This window comes from Mirounga angustirostris, unplaced genomic scaffold (assembly GCF_029215605.1).
Source record: "Mirounga angustirostris isolate CCGP_5_RB_7025 unplaced genomic scaffold, mMirAng1.0.hap1 SCAF_3, whole genome shotgun sequence".
Classification (NCBI taxonomy): domain Eukaryota; kingdom Metazoa; phylum Chordata; class Mammalia; order Carnivora; family Phocidae; genus Mirounga; species Mirounga angustirostris.
The window spans coordinates 2,576,500-2,601,177 of record NW_026991711.1 but is presented as its reverse complement, the minus strand read 5'-3'; the positions used below and the strand labels follow the sequence as shown (position 1 = coordinate 2,601,177).

At 54.1% G+C, this 24,678-nt stretch overlaps 2 protein-coding genes across 6 annotated transcripts in view; one reads left to right on the top strand and one right to left on the bottom strand.

Moving 5' to 3' along the window:
* The first annotated feature begins 42 nt into the window (after window positions 1-42).
* Window positions 43-21,436, top strand: NAXD (NAD(P)HX dehydratase). 5 transcript variants are annotated; one of them, XM_045869710.3, is made up of 10 exons: window positions 43-194; window positions 4,070-4,220; window positions 8,333-8,378; window positions 9,291-9,379; window positions 11,432-11,540; window positions 17,450-17,500; window positions 17,580-17,684; window positions 18,409-18,526; window positions 19,641-19,761; window positions 20,222-21,436. In XM_045869710.3, exons 1-10 carry the CDS (start codon window positions 149-151, stop codon window positions 20,370-20,372), a joined length of 987 nt encoding a protein of 328 aa, XP_045725666.1. In that variant the 5' UTR covers window positions 43-148; the 3' UTR covers window positions 20,373-21,436. The 5 variants fall into 5 exon arrangements, with proteins under 5 accessions (XP_045725666.1, XP_064441969.1, XP_054362383.1 ...); XM_054506408.2 differs by having other exon boundaries at window positions 103-320; XM_064585900.1 differs by lacking the exon at window positions 43-194 and adding an exon at window positions 1,171-1,575.
* The window catches only part of CARS2 (cysteinyl-tRNA synthetase 2, mitochondrial), a 49,632-nt gene continuing 42,018 nt past the window's right edge, over window positions 17,065-24,678 (bottom strand). Inside the window, exons 13-15 of the mRNA XM_045869709.3 lie at window positions 24,272-24,370; window positions 22,788-22,994; window positions 17,065-22,602 (exon numbers count right to left, since the gene is read on the bottom strand). Of these exons, the coding sequence (XP_045725665.1) occupies window positions 22,534-22,602; window positions 22,788-22,994; window positions 24,272-24,370 (375 nt within the window). The 3' untranslated portion in view covers window positions 17,065-22,533. The remainder of the gene's footprint in view (window positions 22,603-22,787; window positions 22,995-24,271; window positions 24,371-24,678) is intronic.

Genomic DNA, 24,678 nt, shown 5'->3' with positions numbered 1-24,678 from the left:
GGTGGAGGCCAGTCTGTGGGCGGGGCGAGGCCAGATTTTGAGGGTCGGCTTCCGGCGGCCGCGCGTGGGCCTTCGGGAGCCGGAAGTCCGCCGCGAGCTCTGGTTCCGGCGGCGGCGCGGGGGCGGCCGGGAGCCCGGAAGTCTGCCGATGGCCGTGGGTCCCGTTTGGGCGGCTGCCGGGGCCTGCTCCCGAGGTAAGAGCGATCCGGGCCTTGCGGGCATGGCCCCTCCGGCGGGGGCCCGGGCTGTGCTCGCGGGCGCGGCCGCTGTCGCGCTGCTCTCGGCCGCGCTCGTGCTCTACGAGCTGCCGCTGGACGCAGGTGCCCGGCCGCGGGCGCTCGTCGGGACGGGGGGCGCCGCCGAGGGTCGCTCGCGCGGGGAGCCCGGGGCCGCGAGGAAGTGTACGGCCTCCGTGCGGCCGCGGGGCCGGGCGGCCGGGCCGAGGAGGGCTTCGCGTGCGGCCCGCAGCACAGCAGCCTCCTCGTGGGGGGGTGGCTGGAAGCGCCGGTACCGCGGGGCAAGGGGCCGGGGCGCGCCTGGGCTCGCCCGGGCGACCCCCGAGGACCCCGCCGCGCCCTTGGCTATTGAACAGGACGGGTGGTGTAGCGAGAATGGAGGCGTGCAAGAACAGGGCTGTCCCGATCGCAGTCCCGTACGCCGTCGTAAGGGGTCTTCCTCGTCCTGTTTGCCGGGTGGATGATTATTTACGTAAAATACAGGAACGCGTTGTAGACCCTTAGGGAACGTGTGGATTCGTGTGGGTTGTATTATCCCATTTCTCACACGCGGTGGAGAGATTTGTTGACCCACCTTTGTGTGGAAGGTCACAGGGCCTGAGGGAATACGAAATTACGCCCCCCGCGGTTCCCCAGCCAGTAACCAGCTGGAATGGTAAAATTCACTTTTGCTACGAGAGTAAAAAGATTTTGCTACGTACGTGTATATATAGTGGTGCAGAGCAGGGAATGACTGTTAGGGAGTTTTGGCTTTTTGGTTTTCCGCACGACAGTTCCAATTGCCTTTTTTAATTGGAGTATAGTTGACATACAGCATTACCTTAGCTTCAGGTGCCAGTTGCTTTGAGAGGCACTGAGGGGTCTCTTAGCTTCTGCACCTCCCTTACTCACACGGGCCGCAGAGGCGCTTCGGTCACAGTTTGTTCAGACTTTTCATTGGTAGCCATTTGTCTTGAATTTGCACACTGTGACTAGCTAGCTGTGTTTCTCTTGGCATTTGTTCAAGGTTTTATTATTAGGCTGATTCGCTGAACTTTTACCCCGAAACAGGTGGAGTTCTAGAGCACTGGCTTCCCATCCTAGCTTCAGGGCCTGTGGGTTACTGTAAGGATTGCTGTCAGCTGCTCCAGATTAGCTCTGGTTCCCTTTGGCTTGGAGCATAGTGTGGCCCAAAGACACGGCGTTATCCCAGAGCGCTGTAGGTGGTGATTCTAGAAAACAGCCCAGGCCGAAGAAGTCCGTTCACATCTCCAAGCTCCCTCCGCCACTGCCGTAAAACAAACGAAAATCAGACGGGTTTGACCTGTTCTTCCAGACTCAGAATCGTCCTGGAAATAAAGTTACGTAATGGGATAAAGTTTAAATCGCCTCTTGTCAAGCTGTTTTTATCCTTGAGAACATTGAATATTTCTGTGGATAAGTCCAATGATGCATGCCAGTAAGCCAGCTGAAACTGAGTAACTGAAGTGTGGGGAGATGTAATTGACCTTCATTTGGCCCTTTGCTGACAGAAGGCGTTCCTCTCAGGTGGATGGGACAGAGTCTGGTGAGCAGTGGATTTACTTCGCATCCATACACTGCTGGTTAAACAGTGAAAATGGTGTACTTCTCAAGTGATTTTATTCTCCCCTCCCAAAGGGTTATTAGGGGCAACTGAGAAGGATTTGATCGTTGTCGTCTTGTCTTTTGGTTGGTGTGGTGACAATTTGGTTAAGGAAAAATGATTTGCTGTAAAATGGCAGCATTTTGGTAAAATGGTGTCTTCTGGTCTGGCTTATCCATCACTACCCCAGGCATCTTCCCAGGCCTGTGTCTCTGGGCTCTAGTTTCCTTATCTGTAAAAGGATACACCGGCCGCTAATGAGGAGAATAAACCAAGATGCTTTTAGTTTTTCAAACATTTATGGAGTGTCTTGGTCTGTGCCAGACTCCAAGGTGATGGAGGGTGGGGAAACAGCTATCCTGAAGCCAGAGGTGGGAGCCTCATGCTGTGTCAGCAAAGGGTAGCGGTCTTAGGGATACTCTGTGTGTGACGAAGTGCTGAATAGAAGGTACTGGAACCTGATAAACCCACAACATTGTAAGGAACCCAGAACACCCCTTACGTGATTGGTTACGTTTGGACTCCACTTTTACAGTTTCTAGGCTTTTTTTTTTTTTTAAAGATTTTATTTATTCATTCGAGACAGAGATACAGAGAGAGAGAGCACGAGCAGGGGGAGAGGCAGAGGGAGAAGTAGGCTCCCCACTGAGCCAGGAGTCAGACGTGGGGCTCGATCCCAGGACCCTGAGATCACGACATGAGCCGAAGGCAGACGCCTAACCGTCTGAGCCACTCAGGCGCCCCCAGTTTCTAGACTTTAAAAAGCAACTGTATTTCACGATGTGAGGAATTTGAAGGCACGGCCGTTCTTTGATATTCTCGTATTGACGGATCATGTTGTTAAGCTGGACGTGTTAAAGTTTCCGTGACTGTGGAGATGCTCTTCAGCAGTCAGCGATGTGTCACCAGATCTGATGGCAGCAGCCCTAGTACCCTTCCTGCAGCTTACGGGGAGTGCACAGTGACGGGTGCGAGGAGGAGACGGCGGTCTGGGAGGGGGCATGCACAGGCACTGGGGAGGTGGAGTGAACTCGGCAGAGGAGGAGTTGGGATGCTCTGGTAGCTCGGTGCCTCTGGGGCAGGACGGTAGACTTGGCACCAGACTTTGGAAGCAGAGGGATCAGCCAGCTGTCGCCAAGGCTGAGCAAGCCCAGTTGGGCCTTTTCTTGGCCAAAGATTTACAGTGATTCTGTTTTGAGTTTTAGTCTTGTGTTGGTTTGGGAACAGGTGAAAAGTGTTGGGTTGACAGTAATTAATATTCTCACATGTGGGGGTCTCAGCACCTGGCACATCAGCTGAGGTGGCAATTACAGCTACTCATTAAAGAAAATTACTTGAATAAAATCGTTGAATAAAAAGCAAAATTGTAAGAGTGTTTTAAAAGATAAAGCTGTTTACCTTATGGAGTTGGGGCAGCTTTTGGTCTTCATTGGAACTGTGACACCTGCCTGGTTTTTCTCTGCTGCTAAGATAACTGGAAGGAAATGAATGTTGGGTGCCTTGTGTGAGTATTGTGTATATTTGCAAAGATCCTTTAATTCTAGAGAAAACGTGCTTTAGTATCTATTCAGACCTTGAATACGCAACATGTTATAGAACATGGCATTTCTCTCACAGCTGAGCTGGGTTAAATATCAAGGCAAATGTAATGAGGGAAGTTTTTCTAGAAAGGCAATTAAAATCTAGCTATTTAGAGACAATTCAAAATCATCTTATTTTATTTACTTTTTCATCTTATTTTAAAATGCCGCTTTGAACCCAGTGTAAGCTATGTTCTCTATTTAGAAGGCCATTTCTAGGTTAATTAGTATCTAATTGAGTGTCAGAAACATGACTGGAAGGTTGGGAGTATGAGTATGGGAGGTTGCTTTTGCAGTTTGAGAGAAGAGATCTGATAAACTTAATGGAAGATTGAACTAGAATATGAGTAGTTTATTAAGTGGTAATGCATTAAAAACACTCTCTGAAAGGTTAACTAGACTTTGGAAATGTCTGAGACATTTCAGAAACAAACTTGATATGTCCAGCTAGTGTTAGTGTTGTGTTGTAATTTCTAAGCATCATTTGCTTACAGAAATAAAATAAGGAAACCATGGGATAAAAATCTGTAGCCTTCATGTTAAGTCAACTTTGGGAAGTGTTTTGGTTAATAGGCTATCTTGTTTCAGTCTCTTTTTTTATGTATGCTAATAGATATTTTTCTAAATGATTCCGTTTTCCTGTTTTTCAGTTTTACAAAGAGCATTTTCACTGCATAAAGCACATTCGATAAAGGACATGGAGAATACTTTGCAGCTGGTGAGAAATATTATACCTCCTCAAACTTCCAAGAAGCACAAAGGCCAAGATGGAAGAATAGGCGTCGTTGGAGGCTGCCAGGAGTAAGTGACTTGGAAAATGTTAGTGTTTAAGCAGTCAGTCTCTGTTGTCTGGCTGTCTACCTGCTTATAGTCAGTCGTCCGTCTGTCTATCTGGTTGGACCCTAGTAATTTCTCAGTGTAGTCTGATGTTCCGACACCTGGGATTTTTCAGTGATGAACTTTGTGAATAGGAGAAAACAGTAAGGGCCCCGAGTGAGCTCTTCACTGGTGCGCAGTGTGGAGACTCCCCCCAGGGCGGGGGGCTGGGACTGTTTTTTCCTGTTTTATACTTTCCTGTATTGACCCGGCTACATACCATAAACGGGCGTTACTTTGTAATCAGGAGAAAACCAGCATGTGTTTGGTTTACTTTGTCAGTTTGAAGATGTTCTTGGAAGTCATTAAGGAAATTTGACAGATGGTAGCCTTTTTTCAAGGCTTGTTTTCTAGTTCTATGAATTTTGCTGCCGTGTTGTTTGCACATAAAATTTTATAATCTGTCCTTGTTTATAAATGATACCTTTGCCTTTGACTTAAATTCAACCTTGGTTACCATTTCACCTACTGCTTATTATTCTCTGTTCATGTTGACGTGCTGTCTCTGCCTGGCTGTGTATTTTCAGCGGTTTATCACATAGTTAGGTGTGTTATAAATAATACACAGCTTGATTTGTTTCTTAACCCCAGGTGACAGTAACTGCTCTTTTTAATAAGGCAAATCAACCTGTTCACATTCAGTCTGCCTGGTGTACTTTCTAAGACTTGTTACGTTTTCTCTTCATTTTTCGTTGTGTTTCCATTTTTTCCTTATTTTTGCTAGGTTTTTCCTTTTATTAATCTGGAAATACTGTTATGCTTTCAAATTTAACTAGGGCTTGCCTTTTCTAACTACCATGATGAATTACAAATGCCACTCAGGAGAGCGTTAACACTGATCTAAGAACTCCTAGGGAATTCCTAGCGCAGCCCCGAGTACTTACACGCAAGTCTATATGCTGCTGCCTAGTTCCTGCCTGGCCAAACGGTCGGCACTTGGGATGGGAGTCCTTGGCCTCTTCTGGCATTTTCTTTTCCTTTTTTTTTTATTAAAGATTTTATTTATTTAATTTATTTATTTGACAGAGAGAGACAGTGAGAGAGGGAACACAAGCAGGGGGAGTGGGAGAGGGAGAAACAGGCTTCCCGCGGAGCAGGGAGCCCGATGCGGGGCTCGATCCCACGACCCTGGGATCATGACCTGAGCCGAAGGCAGACGCTTAACGACTGAGCTACCCAGGCGCCCCTTTTCTGGCATTTTCTTTGACAGTTCGCAGGGCACCCTGTGGAGGACTTGCATACCCGCTGTGTCTTCTGTGGTGGGTGGGCTGTGTTGTGCCTTGGCTGAGCTGGGGATTCTCAGGTAGCATGATTTTCTTTGCTAAACTATCATGTGATTGCATTGTCTTCTAGCCTGTATTTTGCACCACAAAAAAGAAGTTTGCTTTAATTTATAAGTAACTTGTTCTTGCTTGGATGTTTATAAGATTTTCTTTTTCTTTAGAATTCTGGTTTCCTCTAGATGTGTCCGGGTGTGTCTTATCTTCGCTAATCTTACTTGGGACTTGGTGAACCCTTTCTGTCTGTAAACATGGTCCCTTTGGATGAGGGAAATGTGCCTCTGTTACTGGCTCTCCTTTCTCATCTGTTTTTTTCTCCTACTGCATTTTGTATTCTTGGATCGTTAGCTCTTAGCTGCTTCTCTTTCTTCGGGTCCCCAGTTAAAGGAGAGCCCTCCTAAAACAAACAAACAAAAAGGACAGCCCTCTTCCAGCATCTTGGATGGAGGCCAGCAGTGCGGTGGCCTCTACCAGGCCCTTGGGCCCTTGATCCCTTGAGAGACTTGAGGGAGTCCGGGGTTTTAGTCCTCACATCCCCTCTGTCTCCTGCCTTATATTTTGGGACATTTACATGGGAAGAACTGGCCATCAGGCTTTCTTTTCGGATAAGTCTGGTAGTGTAGCATGCTAGGGAGTAATTATCTAACTTAAAATATGTCCATTAGCTTTAGGAACTAACCTTTAAAGTAGGATCATCTTTATTCTATTATAAAGGTATTATCTGCTTGTTGTAAAAATTCAAACACTGCAGAAATGTGTGAAGTAAAAGCCTCATAGTACCCCATATAATAATACAGCATGGGCACATTATTAGCCTTCCAGACTTTTCTGTGTATGTAACTATTTTTTTACAAAACTGGGACCATGCTGTCGCTGTTTTGTGCCAGTCTCAGCCTGCCAATAACCAGTGTTGTAGTTGGAGCTGCCTGTGTGGTTCTTATGATCACAAGATGCCCTTTAGCAACAACTATCAGGAAACTTTGAAAAAATAAAGGTGTGTTACTTACAAGATCTGGAAATGACATAGCACTGGGGACACACAACGAGGTTGTGGGTGGACAGATCATGTGGGCTTGGGTTCTCCTTTTATTGGGGGTGAGGGTGGGCACCTAGGGTCTCAAGGGTTCACTCCTTATTGGTGAATTTAAAGCATGAATTTGGGAATTTAAAGCACCGGAAGAGAGACTACAAGTGGCCCAAATAGTCCGTTACTGAAATCAACCAAGATTTTTTTTTTTTTTTTAAAGATTTTTATTTATTTGACAGAGCACAAGCAGGGGGAGTGGCAGGCAGAGGCAGAGGGAGAAGCAGGCTCCCCGCAGAGCAGGGGGAGCCCGATGTGGGACTCAATCCCAGGACCCTGGGATCATGACCTGAGCCGAAGGCAGTCGCTTAACCAACTGAGCCACCCAGGTGCCCTGAAATCAACCAAGATCTTTAAAACAAACTAGCCTCAAGGGGGTGGGGGTGGCCTGGCTTTCTCCCTAGTCCTGGGCTGGTGAAGCGTTTGAGATAGCCGTGTTCGAAGTGGATGCTTTTGCAGTCAAAGCTTACATCAGGTACTAGTATTACAAAACAGAAAACAAGTGTCAGGGCTTTGCATTATGTATGCTTGCTGTTTGGCAGTGTGACCTCCTTTTCATTTAATGCGATGTCCTGGGTATCAGTCATTTCATGTTGGTTCCTAGAGACCGATTCTTGGTAAGTGGATGTGTGGTATTCATTGTAAAGATGGCCGTAACTTATTTTTTTTTTTTTAAGATTTTATTTATTTATTTGAGAGAGAGAGAATGAGAGAGAGCAAGCACATGAGAGGGGGGAGGGTCAGAGGGAGAAGCAGACTCCCCGCCGAGCAGGGAGCCCCATGCGGGACTCGATCCCGGGACTCCAGGATCATGACCTGAGCCGAAGGCAGTCGCTTAACTAACTGAGCCACCCAGGCGCCCCTTATTTTTTTTTTTTAAAGATTTTATTTATTTTATTTGACAGAGAGAATGAGAGAGAGAGCACATGAGAGGGGGGAGGGTCAGAGGGAGAAGCAGACCCCCCGCCGAGCAGGGAGCCCGACGCGGGACTCGATCCCGGGACTCCAGGATCATGACCTGAGCTGAAGGCAGTCGCTTAACCAACTGAGCCACCCAGGCGCCCTGGCCGTAACTTATTAACCAATCCCTGTTAGGCGATCGGTCACCTCTGTTCTTTTTCCCAACTAAACAATATGACTGTGGACATTCCTGTACATTTTTCTACTTACATGTGCCTCTGGTTACTTCCAAGGGATCGATGCCCAGAACTGATACTGGAGCAGAGTGCAGACATCTTAAATGTTGTTGCCCGTTGCTAATTGCCCCCCCCTTCTGTGCTGGAGGCAATGTTAAAAATACAGGCGTTCGGGAATAGTGGGACGGACGCCGGGGGGAGGTGAGTCCCCGTGCCTCGCTGTGTGCCTCGCTGTTCTCCGCGCCGTCACTGAGCTCCCACGGCCTCGGCAAGCCTCCGGTTTGAACACAGCGGTGCAGAGAAGCCAGCGGTCCTGACGTGGTACGAAGGTCTTCCGTGACAGGGGTGCCTGGTGCCTTAGTCGGCTGAGCGGCGAACTCTCCATCTCAGCTCGGGCCGGGAGCTCAGGCCTCGTTGGGCTCCATGCTGCGAGGTGCTGGGCCCTGGGCTCCGTGATTCCTGTCTTTATGACCCACTGATAACCCTGGTGTGCTGGCCTCCTCAGAGGATGTTGACTGTCCCTATCTTCCTTTTTAGGTACACTGGAGCGCCCTACTTCGCTGCCATCTCAGCTCTCAAAGTGGTAGGTCTATTTACAGCTTCTCTGTCTAGTCAACAGTTGGATTCTTTCCTTATTTTTTAAAGATTTTATTTATTTGAGAGAGCGAGCATGTGAGAGACCACGAGCAGTGGGGAGGGGTAGAGGGAGAAGCAGGGAGCCCGATGAGGAGCTCGATCCTAGGACCCTGAGATCATGACCTGAGCTGAAGGCAGATGCTTCACCGACTGAGCCACCCAGGCGCCCCAAGAGTTGAATTCTTTAAATATGATTAAAGAAATGTTTTCTGATAGAAATCTCAATATCCTAGGGTAATTATGGGTAAGAGAAACCTTTAAATCTATCCTGACCTTGTGCAGTGACAACAGAACTGGATTTTTTTTTTTTTTTAAGATTTTATTTATTAGAGATCACGAGAAGGGGGAGTGGCAGGCAGAGGGAGCAGCAGACTCCCCGCTGAGCAGGGAGCCCGATGCGGGACTCGATCCTAGGACCCTGGGATCCTGACCTGAGCTGAAGGCAGATGCTTCACCGACTGAGCCACCCAGGTGCCCCTAACTGAAGTTTTATTAGAACTGTCCTTCACCACCATGATCCTAGAATGCCGCTTTAGTCCTTACTTAAGCAGTTGGCGTCTTTACGCCTTGGCGATTTCCCAGGCCTTTGATCAAGTCCTAATGGCCCAGTTGGCACAGTTAATGTGAAACATGCTCCCCGTGGCCCTCGGGGTGATGCAGCCAGAGCTGGTCTGGGTTGACCTGCCTCTTGGGTGGCAGCAGAAGTCTGCTTTCTTTCCAGCCCTTTCCTTGGCTTCCATCCTCCTCTGAGCCACCTCGCTATAGTTTAAGGGCCCCGGTGAGGGGCTGGTGCTGAGGCCACCTCCGTGTCCTTTGAGCGGGCCCTGCTCTGAGTCCGCCTGTTGTGCTCATTTCTCAGGGCGCAGATTTATCCCACGTGTTCTGCACCCGGGAGGCCGCGCCTGTGATCAAGTCGTACAGCCCGGAGCTGATCGTTCACCCAGTTCTGTGAGTGGGGCTGCTCGGGGTGCTTTGCTTGCACCCGGGCTCCTCGGCCACGGGGCCTTCTTGTGGGCTCGGAGTCCCTCCGTGGAGCGGCTGCTGTACTAGGAGGTGGTAGGCGGGTGCTGTCAGAAGGAGGCTGTAAGGAGCCCACTGGCCAGAAGACAAGCGGCCATGAGTGTACGGCATGGGAGAGGTCTGGGCCCCCGGGGCGCTATGCCCCCCGGCTGCCCGGTGTTCCGTCAGAAATGGCTGAAGCTTCCTAACAGAGGTCTTGGCCTTGCTGCAGCTGTGCTGCCCACGGCGATAACGAGGGGCCTGTCGAGCAGGCACGGGCCGTTCCTCGTTCAGCAGGTGCTTCCACTGGCTTCCACGGGGACGACATTGAACCACGCAGGCAGAACACCTGCTCCCGTGCAGCCCCCTTTCTAGGGCAGCCCTGTGTCCTAGAGCTTTCTGCAGTGGTGAACGCGTTCTCGGTGCTGTCCAGATCTGTGGCTGCTGAGCACCTGAGATGTGGCCGGTGGGACTTAGAAGCTGAATTAAAGCATCGCCACGTGTGGCTGGTGTCTGCCATATCGGGGAGCATAGCTCCGGAGACGGACAAGCAAGAGAGGAGGATGTCAGAGGGTGATGAGGACCACGCAGAGGGGCAGGGCAGGAGACAGGGAATGCCAGCTGCGTGGGCAGCATGCGTGCCACACATCACGTGTGCACGCGCGTTGCCCGTGTGCAGTTTTCACTAGGGTAATGGTGGGCAGGGGCCCAGAGAGTGGCGCTAAGGTAGGGACCTGTAGACCTGGGGAAGGGCTGTCGCCGCAGTTCAAGCCAAGGAGTTTTGGGGAGCACTGGGGACTCAGGGCGGGTGACCCGAGAGGTTCAGGGCCAAGCTGTGCAGGTAGGTCATGGGGGTCATCCTAGGGGTTTCGGCTTTCACGTAAATGAGGAAAAGGGAGAAGGGATGTGCTAGAGCCCTTGAGCAGGGGAGGAATGGATCCAATGTACATTTTAAAGACTTAGCTGGCTGCTGTGGAGAATGAGCTTTTGGGGCCCAGGGTGGGAGCAGGGGTTGCATGAGAAGGGGGTTGTCAGGGTCCTAGTGAGTAGAAGTAGGAGAGGGGGTCACATTCTAGGTTCATTTGAAAGTGCAGTCCCAGGATCTGCTGGCAGGTGGGATATGGGGTAGAAGGAAAAGATGAGAGTCCTGGAGGCCACTCTGGGTTTGATCCAAGCTAGTTGTCACTTGACAAGGTGGGGAACGTGGGGGAGCAGGTTTGGTGGGGGTGACCATCAGGAGCTGACTTTTGGATGTGTTTTCACTTGCCTGTTGGACATCCAGGCAGCATTGCTGTGATGTGTCGGACAAGAGTGAGGTGGTCAGGGAAGGTGTAGATCTGGGGGTATTAACGTGGGAGGTGTTTAAAGCCGGGAGACGAGGATGAGGCTACGCAGGGGTGCGTGTCAGCAGGGACAGCCCAGTGCCCAACAGCTGGGAGCACAGCGTGGGCAGGAATGGGGGAGGAGGGGTATTCTGGAGAACCGTTGGCACTCTTCTGGAAGGGCCTTTGTCCCTGCAGTCCGTCAGACACGGAGACTAAGCATAGGTGGGCTTGTTGGGGGCAAAGCCTCACAAAGTGGGTTCTAAGAGTGAGGAGCGAGATGGGTGGGAAGGTGGTGTGGTGAAGTGACACAATCCCGTACAGCTTGCAGGTCCTATTCTCAGTGACAGGGTTCCCAGGTGCCCCTTTGAGTGCATAAAGTACCCCTGTGTGATGGAAACAAACTGGTTCGTTCTAGAGGGTGAAGACCATTTTGAAAGTAGCCAGAATGTCTCATTGTAGCTTTGTTCAGATGCTGAAAGCTAGATTTCTACCTTGGGGTGTGAAAGGATGAGCCCGATGGAGTTGACGGGGGAGGTATGGCTAGATGCAGGCTGGGGTCCTGGCCTGGGTCCTGCAATAGGAGAAGGACCTGGGGAAATCCAGAAAAATGTGCAGCCTCCCTAGCCAGTAAGTGCAAATCAGACTGAGCTGCTCTGGCCTCACTTTCTCCATGCAGCGACAGCCCCAGCGCCGTTCAGCACGTGGAGGAGTGGCTGCCCCGGCTGCACGTCCTGGTCGTGGGACCCGGCCTGGGGCGAGATGATACTCTTCTCGAAAACGTTAAGGTAAATGTAGAGAATTATTGAACATGCCTCTCCTCATAGACTCAGCTCGTGGAGTCAGAAGAGAAGTGTTTTCTTGGAGTTTGTGTTGTTCAGTGTTTCGGAGCCTCCTGATGGGAAAATTAGGATGGTTTGGGGGAGAGAGGAGGCACTAGGCAGAGAGAAGAATGACCCTAAAACAGACCAGACCAGACAGAAGGAGTCTCCTACTCTCGGGGCCTCAGCTTGTCATACTGCGGGGGGGTGGGGGTGGGGCTTCCCTGGGACCACCCGGGGCTCGGGGGTCTCCCCTCTGGAATGAGAAGTGTGGTGATGGGCGCCTGGGGGGTAGGGACAGCCACTCAGCCCTCTCACAAAGAGCCGAGAGAACAGGGGTGCCGAATGAACCAGCAGTTCATTTGGGACAAGTAATCGGAGAGCCAGTCCCGGACAGTCGAGCCGTGACCCTCGGTGACCCGCTGCACAGTCTGAGCGGCCCTGGGTCGGGGCCGCCGGGAGCCAGCGTGGGGCATGTCACACGCAGGCAGCGTCGTCGATCTCGACCACTTGCCGAGAAGTAGGAGTAGACTCTAACTGCGGGGCGCAAGAGCCTTTGGTTCGCGTGAGGTGAGGGGCAGATCCGAGTGGGGAAGCCCGTGTGTAGACGGGTCTGCCGTGCACGGTGTCCGGATGTGGCGGCCCTGCGCGGCTGGCGGGGCTGTGATGGCCTCTCCCGGTGGTTTGTCTCTGGGAAGAGAGGCCAGTGAGGGCGCCTGCCAGGGTGGGGAGGACCATCGGCATGATGGGCTTCGTGACCTTTGTGACTTGTCCGTTAACCTCTGGCCCCACTTGGTCACGACAGAGTGCAGCTCACGACATTCTCTGGCCTCATTGTCCTCCTCTCGTGCTCGTTGTCCCCGATTCTCACATCATGCTGCTGTTTCTCGCTTACGTACTTGGGAGACACCCACGTGCTGTTGGTGTAGACGTGTCTGACTTCTGTGGGAGCAGCCTCGGGGTTCGGCTGCTGCTTCCTCAGGAGAGCTGTTCGTGTAGGCTGTTGGTGACCACGCTGCGGCCTGAACGCGTGTTCCCCCCAGATCCACGTGTTGGAAGCCTCACCCCCAAGGTGAAGTGTCAGGAAGTGAGGCCTTGGAGGGGGGTGGTTGGGTCGTGAGGGTGGAGCAGCCTCCTGAATGGGACTCATGCCCTTATAAAGGAGCCCCCAGAGCTCCCTTCCCCTTCCACCAGGTGAGAACACGGTGAGTGATCTGTGACCTGTAGGAGACCCTCCCCCGGCACCCCCATCTTGGACTTGTAGCTTTCAGAACTGTGAGGAGTGCATTCCTTGTTTTTCCAAGCCACCCAGCATGTGGCATTTGTCACGGCAGCTCGAGCGGACTCCGCATGGTCTGATGGCGATTTGCATCAGGAAGCCACTTGTCAGGGTGTCTCTGGAACAGAACCGCAAACTGAGACGCCCTCTCGGCTTCCATGGTGAGCTGCAGGCCCCGAGCCTGCTCTGCCGTGGCAGTGTGGCTTTCTGTGCCGTCCACCTGACCCCTAGGCGTGCCCACCTCCGAGCAGCTGCCACGCCGGGCATGGACGCCTCACCCTCACCCACGTCTCCCTGAGCTCCCCGAGTGTTGGCCGCTTCATTCCTCAGCAGAGGATTTCTTTTTTTTTTTTTTTAAAGATTTTATTTATTTATTTGAGAGAGAGAAACAGCATGAGAGGGGATAGGGTCAGAGGGAGAAGCAGGCTCCCCGCTGAGCCGGGAGCCCGATGTGAGACTCGATCCCAGGACTCCGGGATCATGACCTGAGCCGAAGGCAGTCGCTTAACCAACTGAGCCACCCAGGTGCCCAGCAGAGGATTTCATGTGCAGAGAAAACTTAAGATCAGTGATGAGAAATGAACTTATTTTTGAAACAACGGTTTAAATGAGTGCGAAAACGTGCTTGGATTTTACCAGAATTCCTCGTATTTTTCTCCCTTGGGACAAATACGCGTGCCAGGGCCACACCCAGCCCTGGCCGGAGGACCCGAGACGGGCCGTGCACCTTCCTCATCCGCTCGGCTCTGTTTTCCTTCTCATGTTCTACTGGGTTATTGCGCTTGGTACAGTCTGTGACTTGTACTCACATTGGGTGCGTTTTCCTTGTGCTTTCTGTTGCTACACTCCATTCCCACCAAGCCCTCCTGTTGGTGCTGGTGTTCTCCCCATTTTACAAAGGAAGGAGCCCGGACGCCGTCTGCTTCCCGCTCGCTGCCTCCTCCATAGCAGACACTTTAGTAGATGTTTCCTGAACAAATGCATTATCTGGTGCAATCCTGAAAACAGCCCTATTAGATTTCTCTCCTTATCCTCTTTTTTTTTTTTTTTTTAAAGATTTTACTTCACAGAGCACAAGCAGGGGCAGTGGGCCTAGAGAGAGAAGCAGGCTTCCTGCTGAGCAGGGAGCCCGATGTGGGGCTCGATCCCAGCACCTGAGATCATGACCTGAGCCGAAGGCAGACGCTTAACGACCGAGCCACCCAGGCGCCCCATTATCCTCCTTTTTCTGATGAGGAAATTAAATTGGAGAAATTAAATTACACCCCTGAAGTGGCCATGTCGTAAATTGCTGAGTTCTTAATTTCAGTTTCAGAGTTTTTACAGCCACACAATTCACACATTTAAAGCGTCCAATTCTGTGGTTTCTTTTTTTTTTTTTTTAAAGATTTTATTTATTTGACAGAGAGGGAACACAAGCAGGGGCAGAGGGAGAGGGAGAAGCAGGGATCCCGATGCAGGGCTCGATCCCAGGACCCTGGAATCATGACCTGAGCCGAAGGCAGACGCTTAACAACTGAGCCACCCAGGCGCCCCCAATTCCGTGGTTTCTAAGTACATTCACAGTTGTCCAGCCACTACCATGATCAGTTTTAGAACATTCTCATCCTCCCAAAAAGAAACCCCACATGTATCAGCAACTGCTCCCTTTTCCTCTCAAACTCCCCAGAGCCTGGCATCCACTCCTCCACCTGCGGTCTGTGGATTTGCCGATTCCTGACCTTTCAGGGCGACGCGGTCTTACAGGACGCGGTGCTCGTGACCAGCTGTGTTCACTCAGCAGCATCTCGGTGCTCGCGTGCGCAGGGTGGGTCAGGGCTCCGCTCCTCTCCTTGCTGTTGGGTGTTCCCTTGTGCGGGTGGAGCGCGGTTCGGTTACCCATCACCTGAAGGACGATTGGGTGGCTTCCGCTCTGGGCTGTTGTGAGCAGTTCCGCTCCGAATCTTCATGTACAGACTTCGGTGATAACCCCGCTTCACATTTGGAGGAACTCCTGTTTGCTGCACTTTTTTTTTTTTAAGCATGAATTTTTAATTCTGATCAAGTCCTGTCTTTTGAGAGCTTTGTTTTAACTCTTATATGTAGATCTGTGGTCTATTTTGAGTAAATTTTCATGTCTGGTCTACGGAGTGGATATTCCGTTCCAGCATCGCTCCACTGGTATCTGGGCAGCCTTGTTGAAAGTCTGGACACAAAGGCAGTGGTGTATTTTGGGGCTCTCGTCTCTTTTCATGGATTTGTATGGCTGTCCCTGTGCGGCGACCCCCAGTCCTGATGGCGGCGGCTGTGATCCCACCAGCATTGTTCGCGTCCAGAGTATTTGGGCTGCTGGGGGTCCCGTGATGCCCACAGGAGTTTTAGGGCCGGAAGAGGCAGCGGGGATTCTGACGGGGAACATGCTGGACATGTAGATGAGCTGGGGGGAGGGCTTGCTGCTGCTGGCGGTACTCAGTCCTCCACGTTATACGCTGGTTTTGACCTGCAGTTTCTGGATCTAGTATGTGGGCTCTTGACAAACTCCCTTCATGCTCTTCATGCTCCTTTGTAGCTTGCTCCTGTGTAATAAGTCCTGGAGGTTTTTCCCGCATAGATTGTGTACCTGGTCCTCGGTGTTTTTAATAGCTGTATCACCATATACAGTATTTAACTAATTCAGTTAGGTGGTGTACAGCTTTTTCTTAACGTGGTAGTGATGTCTCAAACATATCTGCACCTATATTTGCCAACTCTTCTGGGTGTGTCCTTCAGGATAAATGTCTGGGAGCTGTATGGCCAGGTGGTGGTGGCTGCAGCAGCCCCCTCGCCCCCACAGGGCTGCCCTTGCCGGGCCTCTGCTCCGGGGTCCCCCCCCCGGGCGCCACCGTCCCACGCGGGAGCGCCCCCTGATTGACTGTAGCTGGACTTACTGCCGGACACACGGGGCCGCTGCTCTGCTGGCACCCAGCCTCTTCTGACCTGTGGGGGTGCGGCTGCTTCCCTCCTTTGCTGTCCATCCCGTAGGTGAGGTTGGCGGTGGTGATGCCGGCAGGTGGCCTCCCCTGCAGCCGCCATTTGTGGCCCGCCAGCTCCCTTGCCAAGAACTGGGTACCTCTTTAGAGTTGGTATTTCTCATCCGCATACAAACTTCAAAGTATTATACGAGGGGCGCCTGGGTGGCTCAGTCGGTTAAGCATCTGCCTTCGGCTCAGGTCATGATCTCAGGTGCTGGGATCGAGCCCCACATCGGGCTCCCTGCTCGGTGGGGAGCCTGCTTCTCCCTCTCCCACTCCCCCTGCTTAAGTGCTCACGAGCGCGCGCGCTGTCTCTGACACTTAAAATCTTTAAAAAAATATATATATATATTATTTGAGACATTACCCTCATTTTATAGACCAGAAAATGGAGTTTCAGAGAAGTAAAGTGACTTTATTCAAGTTCACACGACTCTGAGTCTTTTGGACTGTGAGTCCATGTCCTTCAGTCCCAGCAGCTTCGCTGGGGTCCAGAACTGCGACCTGGTGATGTCCTAGACGCTCGGTCGCTGTCTGTGGACTCGTCTCACTTGGAGCCTCAGCCAGAAGCTGTCTCACAAAGAGGTCAACACTTTAAGATGAGGACTCAGGGCCATTAGAGCAGCCTTCCCTTGTCCAGTATTTATTTGCTGGTTCCTTGGCTTCTCCGAACTCTTGGGGCCAGAAGGCACTTCCTAGGGAGTCCGTGGTGTCCGCGGGGGGTGGGCCCTGGAAATGATGGCGGACGTCTGTCTCCGTCTGCTGGGGCTGCCTCGGCAGAACACCGCAGGCGGGAGCTTAAACCGCAGACGTCGGTTTTCTTCCAGTCCTGGAGGATGTCCACGAGCAAAGTGTCAGCAGGTTTGGTTTCTTCCTGAGGCCTCTGTCCTTGGCTGGTAGATGGCCGGCTGCCTGCCCACTGTGTCCCCATCCGGTTGTCTCCATGTTGTCTGTGAGCTGGTCTCCTCCTCTTGTAAGGACACAGGCATCCTGGAGTGGGGTTCTTGCTTCACCGTCCTCGATGTTTTCTACTCTCAAGTGTGTGTTTCGGGGGGAGGTGGTTGTCACATGCTATTGCAACGTGTCATCTTGTAAAACACTGGTTCATAATAAGCGACCGTATGCATGTTGATCGTAGATAGATAATTTGGCAAAAAACCTCAGACTTTAGTATAGCTTTTTCAGAGAGGTGATTCACTTTTATTATTGTCACTTATTTTAAAACCGAGTGTTAGAATGCATAAAAACTCGCGATTTGGGAGAATTCTGCCGACTTCAGATTTTCCATCTGGGAACCCTGAGGATTAATGTTGGGGGGACCCTTGGAGCCTCTAGCTTGGGGTCAGCCTCCATGGGCTCGCCTGGCCCAGCGCTGTGTACTGGGCTTCCCATGGACCCTCTTTCCAGAGTTCCCAGGGCCCCTGCCTTACAGGGGGGCTGCTGTCTGTTCATTTGGGTCTTTTTCTGCTTATTGCATGCATTTATCATTTCCTGTGTGTTTGTTGATGACCTGATGTTGCAGTTCATCAGGGTACTGCTTGCTTGGTCTTTTAATTCCACTGAGGGGTGATGGCCTTGTTGCTCAGCATATCTTTCTTTCCTTGCAGGGCATTTTAGAAGCAGCCAAGGCCAGGGACATCCCCGTCGTCATCGATGCAGTGAGTGTGACTCCTCTCCTGCCCCTTCTCCCAGCCAGGCCCCTAAGGCTGTGCTCTATGTACCTGTCCTTGTCTGTAGGACGGGCTGTGGCTGATCGCTCGGCACCCAGCCCTCCTCCAGGGCTACCGGAAGGCCGTTCTCACTCCCAACCACGTGGAATTCAACAGACTCTCTGAAGCTGTGGTGAGTTTGCTGACCACCCAAAAGATGGGGCGTAAGCCCTCCCCATTCTGAGGAGGGGTGAGAGATGGCTCTGCTTCTTCCTCAGCTGTCCCTGCAGAGGCGGACTTGCAGATGGCCAGCGAGGAGATGCATGTTTCCCACATGCTAACAGTGCTCTTCTTTCTCGGTGGTGCATGGAATGACGGGGATCTTCTCCCTCGTACATTTCTGACTGGGGGAGAGGCAGGGTGCTGGGCTCTGGGTAGAGCACTCCGTCCCTGTCCTGCGTTGCCTCGCCTGTGAACTGTGGGTCCTGAGAGCCATCACTTTGTAGGGTCTGAGGACGAAACGAGATGATGAATGTAAACCCCCGAGTTCTTACGTAGTAAGCGTCCCATAGATGTTAGTGCGTGATTCTTCAGAGTTGTCACCTCTGCAAACCTGTGAAACTCCAGCCTTGGGCAGGGTTCCCTAACTGTGACCCAAAGGTAGGGGGAGGGTACGTGAGCGGTGTTTGCGCATCCGCCCCAGGACTTTGCTGTCCAGCTCTTCTGGGCCTACATCGCCCTAGTGGATGCGTTGTGCCTTTCCATGTGTGGGGCTGGGGTTCTCAGCGGAGAGTGTGTGTGTGTATGTGCGTGTGCGTGTGTCTAAGAGTCAGGGTAGACAGGCAGGACGTACCCGTGATGGTGGGCTCCTTTCATGTGTCTGACAACGGCCTGGTCTGTGCTGTCCCACCTTGCAGCTGAGAGACCCTGGGGACGGCAGCAATCGAGAAGCTGTGCAGAGACTCAGTCAGGCCTTGGGGAATGTCACCGTGGTCCGGAAAGGGGAGCGGGACGTGATCTCGGACGGTGAACAGGGTGGGTAGCCGTGGGCTTCATGCATGTCACTCAGTGTGGTGGCGCTGGACACCAGCCCCTGGAAGACCACAGTCACGGCACACGCGGTCCTTTGTGTCACCCATGTTCCACACACGGGGGCTTCCCGATGAGCTTGGTTTTACTTCTCAGTTTTGCAAAGGGCGGGGAGCACGCCGAGCGTTCATCCTTGTTGATGTCCGGTGCGGCGGCTAGTTCTGTCGCCATCTGGAGGAAGCCGTGTGGCAGGCTTGCGGTCCTACTGGCAGGTGGCGCTCCAGGGCTCCCGGCCCGCCTGCCAGTGCCGGAGAGGCAGTTACCAGAATACTCCATGCATCTTGTTCTGCTTTAAGAAGGGCTGGAAATGAGGGAGCTGGGAGCTGCTGCGGGTGGAGGGGTTGCCAGGCGCTGGATGCGTGGCAGCTTCCGCCTCGTGCTCTCCCCAAGGCCTGCCTGCTGTCCAGTGGGAACAGCAGGGGGGGCTTAGGGTGGGTGTCCGTGACCGTGAGGTGTCGAGCCTCCCTAGTGCCCCGCAGCCAGGCCCTCTCCTCATGTAGTCTGAGCAGGAGGCAGGGAGCGCACTTGTCGTGATAGGACGTCATACAGAATTGCTGTTGTGCTGTAGGCCCGCTGACCGGGGAGCGGGAGGCTCGCTCGCACGCACCCCCTGGACGACAGGAGACACCGAGGGAGTGCTCTCTGAGCGACCCGGAAACCTTTGGGGTTCATGTTGTTGGAAAGTGCTCTAGACTCTGACACATTGAGGGGATATGACCCCACGCTTCCCGAAGTGGCTGCTGGTTACATGGCATAGAAGGATGAGCGGCCGCCGGCTGGGTCTGCGCAGGGCATGCACCTCCTTGAAGATGGCGCGTGTTCCCGAGGAGCTGTGGGCAGCCCAGGCTCCAGGGGCCTGCGGCCCGAGGACCCCGGGTACCTGCGCGCCTCTCCCCATCTGCTCCGGCGGGCCCGAGTGGGACTGGTCTGCTCACCGCTTGCGCTGCACAGGCAGGTGCTTCTGGGCCGGGCTGGGCCTGCTCTCCTGTAAACCGGGCCGCCTGGGTACTGTCGGGCACAGGCGAGCTCGTCCGACGGCTGTGCCCCTCTTGCCCCGCAGTGCTCGAGTGTGCGCAGGAGGGCAGCAGCCGCAGGTGTGGTGGCCAGGGAGACCTGCTGTCGGGCGCCCTGGGCGTCCTGGTGCACTGGGCGCTGCTCGCCGGACCCGAGAAGACAAACGGGTACGTGACATCTTCGCTTGCCGCCCCCCCCGCCCCCTGCCCGAGAGTTTTGAACCACGTGAGCCATTCAGGTTGCCCATACGTTTAACACGTAGCCTCGTGAAACATCGGTGTCCCGTGGAAGCGATCCCAGGGCAGGGGTGCTCTTGCTCTGTGGGCTCCTGTCTTCTACACCTATCGTGGGACAGTGGTGGCCACCTGCGCTGGGGCGGGGTGTCCTTGGTCTGGAGCCCCCCCCCCCCACCTGTGAAGCCATGCGAGGCCATGGGGTGGTGGCACACCGGGAGGCAGGGAGCACCTGCCCGGCGTGTGTACACGTGGAAACAGAGCCCCGTGCGCATCTGGTGAGGGTGGCGGGAACCCACGCTCTCAGGTCTTCGGTACTCCTCTCTGGGGCTGCAGATCACTATAAACCTCAACCAGTGGGGGGGCCTGCCATCTGACGCTCATCCCCCTCCAGGTCCAGCCCTCTCCTCCTGGCTGCCATGGGCGCGTGCTCTCTCACGAGGCAGTGCAGCCACCAGGCCTTCCAGAAGCACGGCCGCTCCACCACCACCACTGACATGATCGCGGAGGTCGGGCCTGCTTTCCACAGACTCTTTGAAACCTGAGCCGAGGCACCGGGAAGCGAGCAGGACGCGGACGGGGAGGCTGCGTTTGTCTAGGAACCCACATGCTGTGTCCCAGTCCTTGGGGTAGCAGAGCAGTGTGGTCTATGGGTGGGTTTTGGGCTACATGTGGACCTGGAGATGTTACAGTGACACCATACCAAATATCCCTGAACTTTTCTTAGCTGCTCAGCAGGAAACGAGCCGCTGAGCTTTGTGCGCTCCAGGATCACAGGCCCTCTGGGCTCGTTCGTCCCTCTCCTCCTCCCTACCCATGTGCTTCCCCTCACAGGGATCCCGTCAATCCTGTTTAAAAAGCCTCTTATAGCTATTTTGAACACTGATTAGGTTGAAATTGGGCAGAAATAGTAAGCATTGGTGGTTGTGCTTAACTGAAATATTTCAGAACAATCAGTGATTGGTTTTTTGGAGGATGAGCCCAGAGCACGCGGGTGGGGGGGGGCTCTGGGATACCCGCGGCTCTGCCCTCTCCTCCTCCTCATGCACACACCCAAGTCCGTGGTGGCAGGAAGCACGCCCAGGGGAGTCGCGGAGCCCTCGTTTGGGATGTGGCGCATCCGTGTGCTCTCGGGAGGAGGCAGACAAAGCTGGACATTTGGAGGGCACCCGGGTGGGGGGACTGAACATCGTCATTGAAAGCGGGTGTGTCCTCAGGAATAGATTCCGTTAAAGAAGTTCTGTCTGCGAGATGCCCTGTTAGCCTCTGGTTTGGCTTCTGCATGGTGCTTTGGGTGGATGGTTTTCTCTGCGGCCAGAGAGCTGCTTCTCCGGTGTCTTTCTCCCTAGGGTTGGTTCCTGCACCTGTGAGTACTTCTGTAGGTTTCACGATGCTTTCTAAAAGGACCGGACCCGTGTGGATCCTTTATGTCCCTCTTGGCTGATGCTCCGTGATTCAGACCCCCCGCCCCCACCTGATCCTACTTTAAAACCAGATTTCTTAAAATGTTTGCTCTCTTGTTTCATATGTAATTGAGAAGCGTCACTGTTTTTTCTTTTGGGAAATTACATCTAAATCCTGGTAACCATTAAAAGGCAAATCTGGTTTATTTCAGTGTGGAGTTTTCTATTTTTTTCTTACAGAGCCCAAACCCACCTTTCAGCTTTCCTGTCAGCAGCAAGATAAACAAGTAACAGCCTGTTTGTCAGTTACAGTTCTCACCAGTGCCTACCCACCTTGTTACAATGTAGTCGTGGTCCTTTCGGTCCACAGAAGGTAAAATTCAGGAGTCACAGAACTATTTTTATGTTTTCGATCTGAGTACAGATCCTCTCAAATGGGAATGAGGAGTACATTCAAGTAGCCAGTGGCAGATTTAACAGTAACCCGTATGGACCCACTAGCTCCAGCTAAGGACATGCTTTTACCCTGAGACCAAGATCACAGAACACGGAAGTACGCTGGGGTGGCCAGGTTCGGCATCTGGCCATCAGGGGACAGTAATCCCCCTGTACTGAAGGGACCCGGTTTGGGTGTCCTCATCAAGGGCCTACCTGCCAGGTGGGATCTTTGCGCGAGCTGGGTCACTGTCGGCAGGTCCATTTCTGAGCGGGTTTCCTTGCCTGTAGACTGGGACACCAGTGCCTTTTGGGGTCCTGAAGGTGGGTGACCACGGGATGCGGCTGGGGAGCGTGCCCAGCGTGCACCCGGCCGCTGCGCCCGCAGGGCGTGCCCGCCGACAGTGCCGGACCTAGGGCAGCCTGGCCGGGGACGGAGAGCGGGTGTGGGCTGCGCGGTGTGGGCACCAGTTCTGCCCCCTGCTCTGTAGTCTGTGCTCACACCTGGGTCTTGCTCTCACTGGTGCGTCCACCACACGGTGGTTTTCTATGGTGGACACATTACTTTTGTAACAGAAATAAATGTAGGAAGACCACCTCCCCTCTGTGGGGGAGGGCTGCCCTGCTTGGGGTCCTCGTCCCTAGTTCGGCACTGCCCCGGACCCCCTGTAGGACTTACATCCTCCGCCCAGGGCTCACGGTCCTCCCGTGACGGCAGCCCGGGGCCCAGGGGCCAGCATCAGGACCAGTGTTGGCCCGTGAAGAATCCACTTCTCAGGCGCATGGTATCGGTTGGATTGACTTTAATGGTGACTGAGCAGCCACAACGGGAAACTTTCCTGTAAGCACAGGATGGTGCTGGGGGCCGTCAGCTCCCCGGTCTGGGGCCTCCTGTCCTCTGATCCAGCAGCTCCCACGTGGATGTGCTGCTCCTGTCCTGGGGAGGAAGCACCAGGGGAAAGCGGGCCAGTCAGGGCTCGGTGCCCGCCTGGTGCCTCCACACGGCCCTCCTGACGGCACTGGGGTCGGGGGCTCGGGACGTCCGGGCTCTGCCCGGTCCACGTTTGTGCGCCGCCGCCCGGTTTGCACAGTATGTCGGGGTGACGGTGCCCAGCGGCTCACCTTGATGCTGATGCCGTGGGCGACGAGGTCCCGGCGCAGAGCGTCACACGCCTCCAGCAGGGGCTGTGTGTCCAGCAGCTGCTGCCGTCGGCCCTCCCTGGTGGCCGCTCCTGTGGCCAGGGCGAACTGCCGGACCTGCAGCCGGAACTGGACCAGCTGTTCCACCACGCTGTGCAGAGTGGCCCGGCTGCCGTCCCCTGAAACAGACTACACCAGGCAGAGCGGCGCCGTCAGCAGGGCCCTGGTAGCTGCCCAACGGTGGGGCCCAGCTGGGAGGGGGCACGGGGGAGGGGGGGGCTCGGTGCCAAGCTGACCCAGCGCACGTCCTCCCCAGGGCTCTCCTGGCCTGCACGTCCTGGTCACCAGGCAGAGCTCCCCAACGCCGCCGGCAGGTGCAGACCCAGGGCTCCCCTGTCCGCGTCCTCGGGAGCAGTCTCCATGAGGCTGACCTGGCTGGACAGCCCTCCTCCCATCCCACAGACGCGCTACCGTCTCAGGTGGGGTCTTTATCAGCCGGCTCCCTAGGCAGAGTCTGGGAGCGCAAGCCAATGCTGACTCCTGAAACCGAGTCTGTTCTCTGACCAAACACGGAAAGCAACGTCCGCCTCGCGTGTAGTTCGCACACACGAACGCTCTCACTGCCTGTTCACAGACTGACCGTCTCCACGGCCAGCCGGAGGGCTCAGTGGATCAGGCCCTCTGCGACCTACACGACTTCTCCTTCCTTACAGGGAGGGGATCCTAGTGCCTGTCTGTAGAAACAACACATCCTACAACTCGGGGTCAGGCTTCTCAAACCTACAGAATCCTTGGTTACTGCTTCCATGATAAAGGACCGTGTTTATGGTCACAAAGACATGAGCCCAAAGCGGGATCCAGTGTCTGCCGTCGAGGAGGGGGAGGTGAGCGAGCAGTTTCTGACAAGGGCCAGGCACCACGCAGCCTCCACAGCACCATCTGGGAAGAGTGAGTGGTCCCAGCACACGGATGATGGAGCCCAGACCTTTCCATGTTTACGACCTGCTCACCAAGTGTCTAGAAGGGGCCTCACAGTGGAGCAGGGTGGGGAGGGTGCTGGGGAGGAGCGGGGCCCCGGGGAGAGGAGGGGCGTCGTGCGGGAGGCTGGCCGGGGAGTGGGGGGATGGCCCAGACCCCGCCACAGGAGACAGCGAGGGGCTCGGCCTGAAAGTGTCCTACTGTGCACCCAGCTGCACTCTGAGTCTCAGAAGAGACAAGGGAAAAGAACGTGTGCAGACGGAGAGCACGTGGTCTGCAGCCAAGTGGGGCCACGGGTTCTGCTCGGAATCCCGCGTCAGATAATAAGACACTAGCTCTGAGCCTGTTTGCTTTTTCAGGAACGTATTTTAGGCACGTAAATAAATTCAAGAAATTGTCCATTAAAATGAACATAAAAGGGGAGGAGACAGTGGGGACTACACAGAGGCGCCCTCCCCCAGGCGAGGACTGAGAAGGGCAGGGCGTACCTGTCTGTCCGCCAGAGAAATCCCGACGGTCTCGAAGAACTGTTCGACGTAGGACACGATGGAGCCAAACACGGCAGGACTCCTGGGACCGCCGGGTTCCTGTGACAGATCACCCAGAGGAGGTGCGTGAGGAGCCAAGGAAACGAAAAAGACATGGACGCAGCCGGTCGCTGCTCCCGTCGCTGGGCAGGGACGGCCCTGGCGGGGCCCTCACTGGCACGCCACGGAAGCCTGCGCCTCTGTCTGCCCATCTGTGGGACGGCGATCTGCTAGGGCCTGCGTGCTGGTGTCCCCCAGATCCAGATGCTGACACCTGACCCCCCGTGCGACGGTGTCGCGGGCGGGTCTCTGGGAGGTCACTGGCGCACGCACGGAGACCCGTCAACAGGACTGGCGCCAAGCCCAGA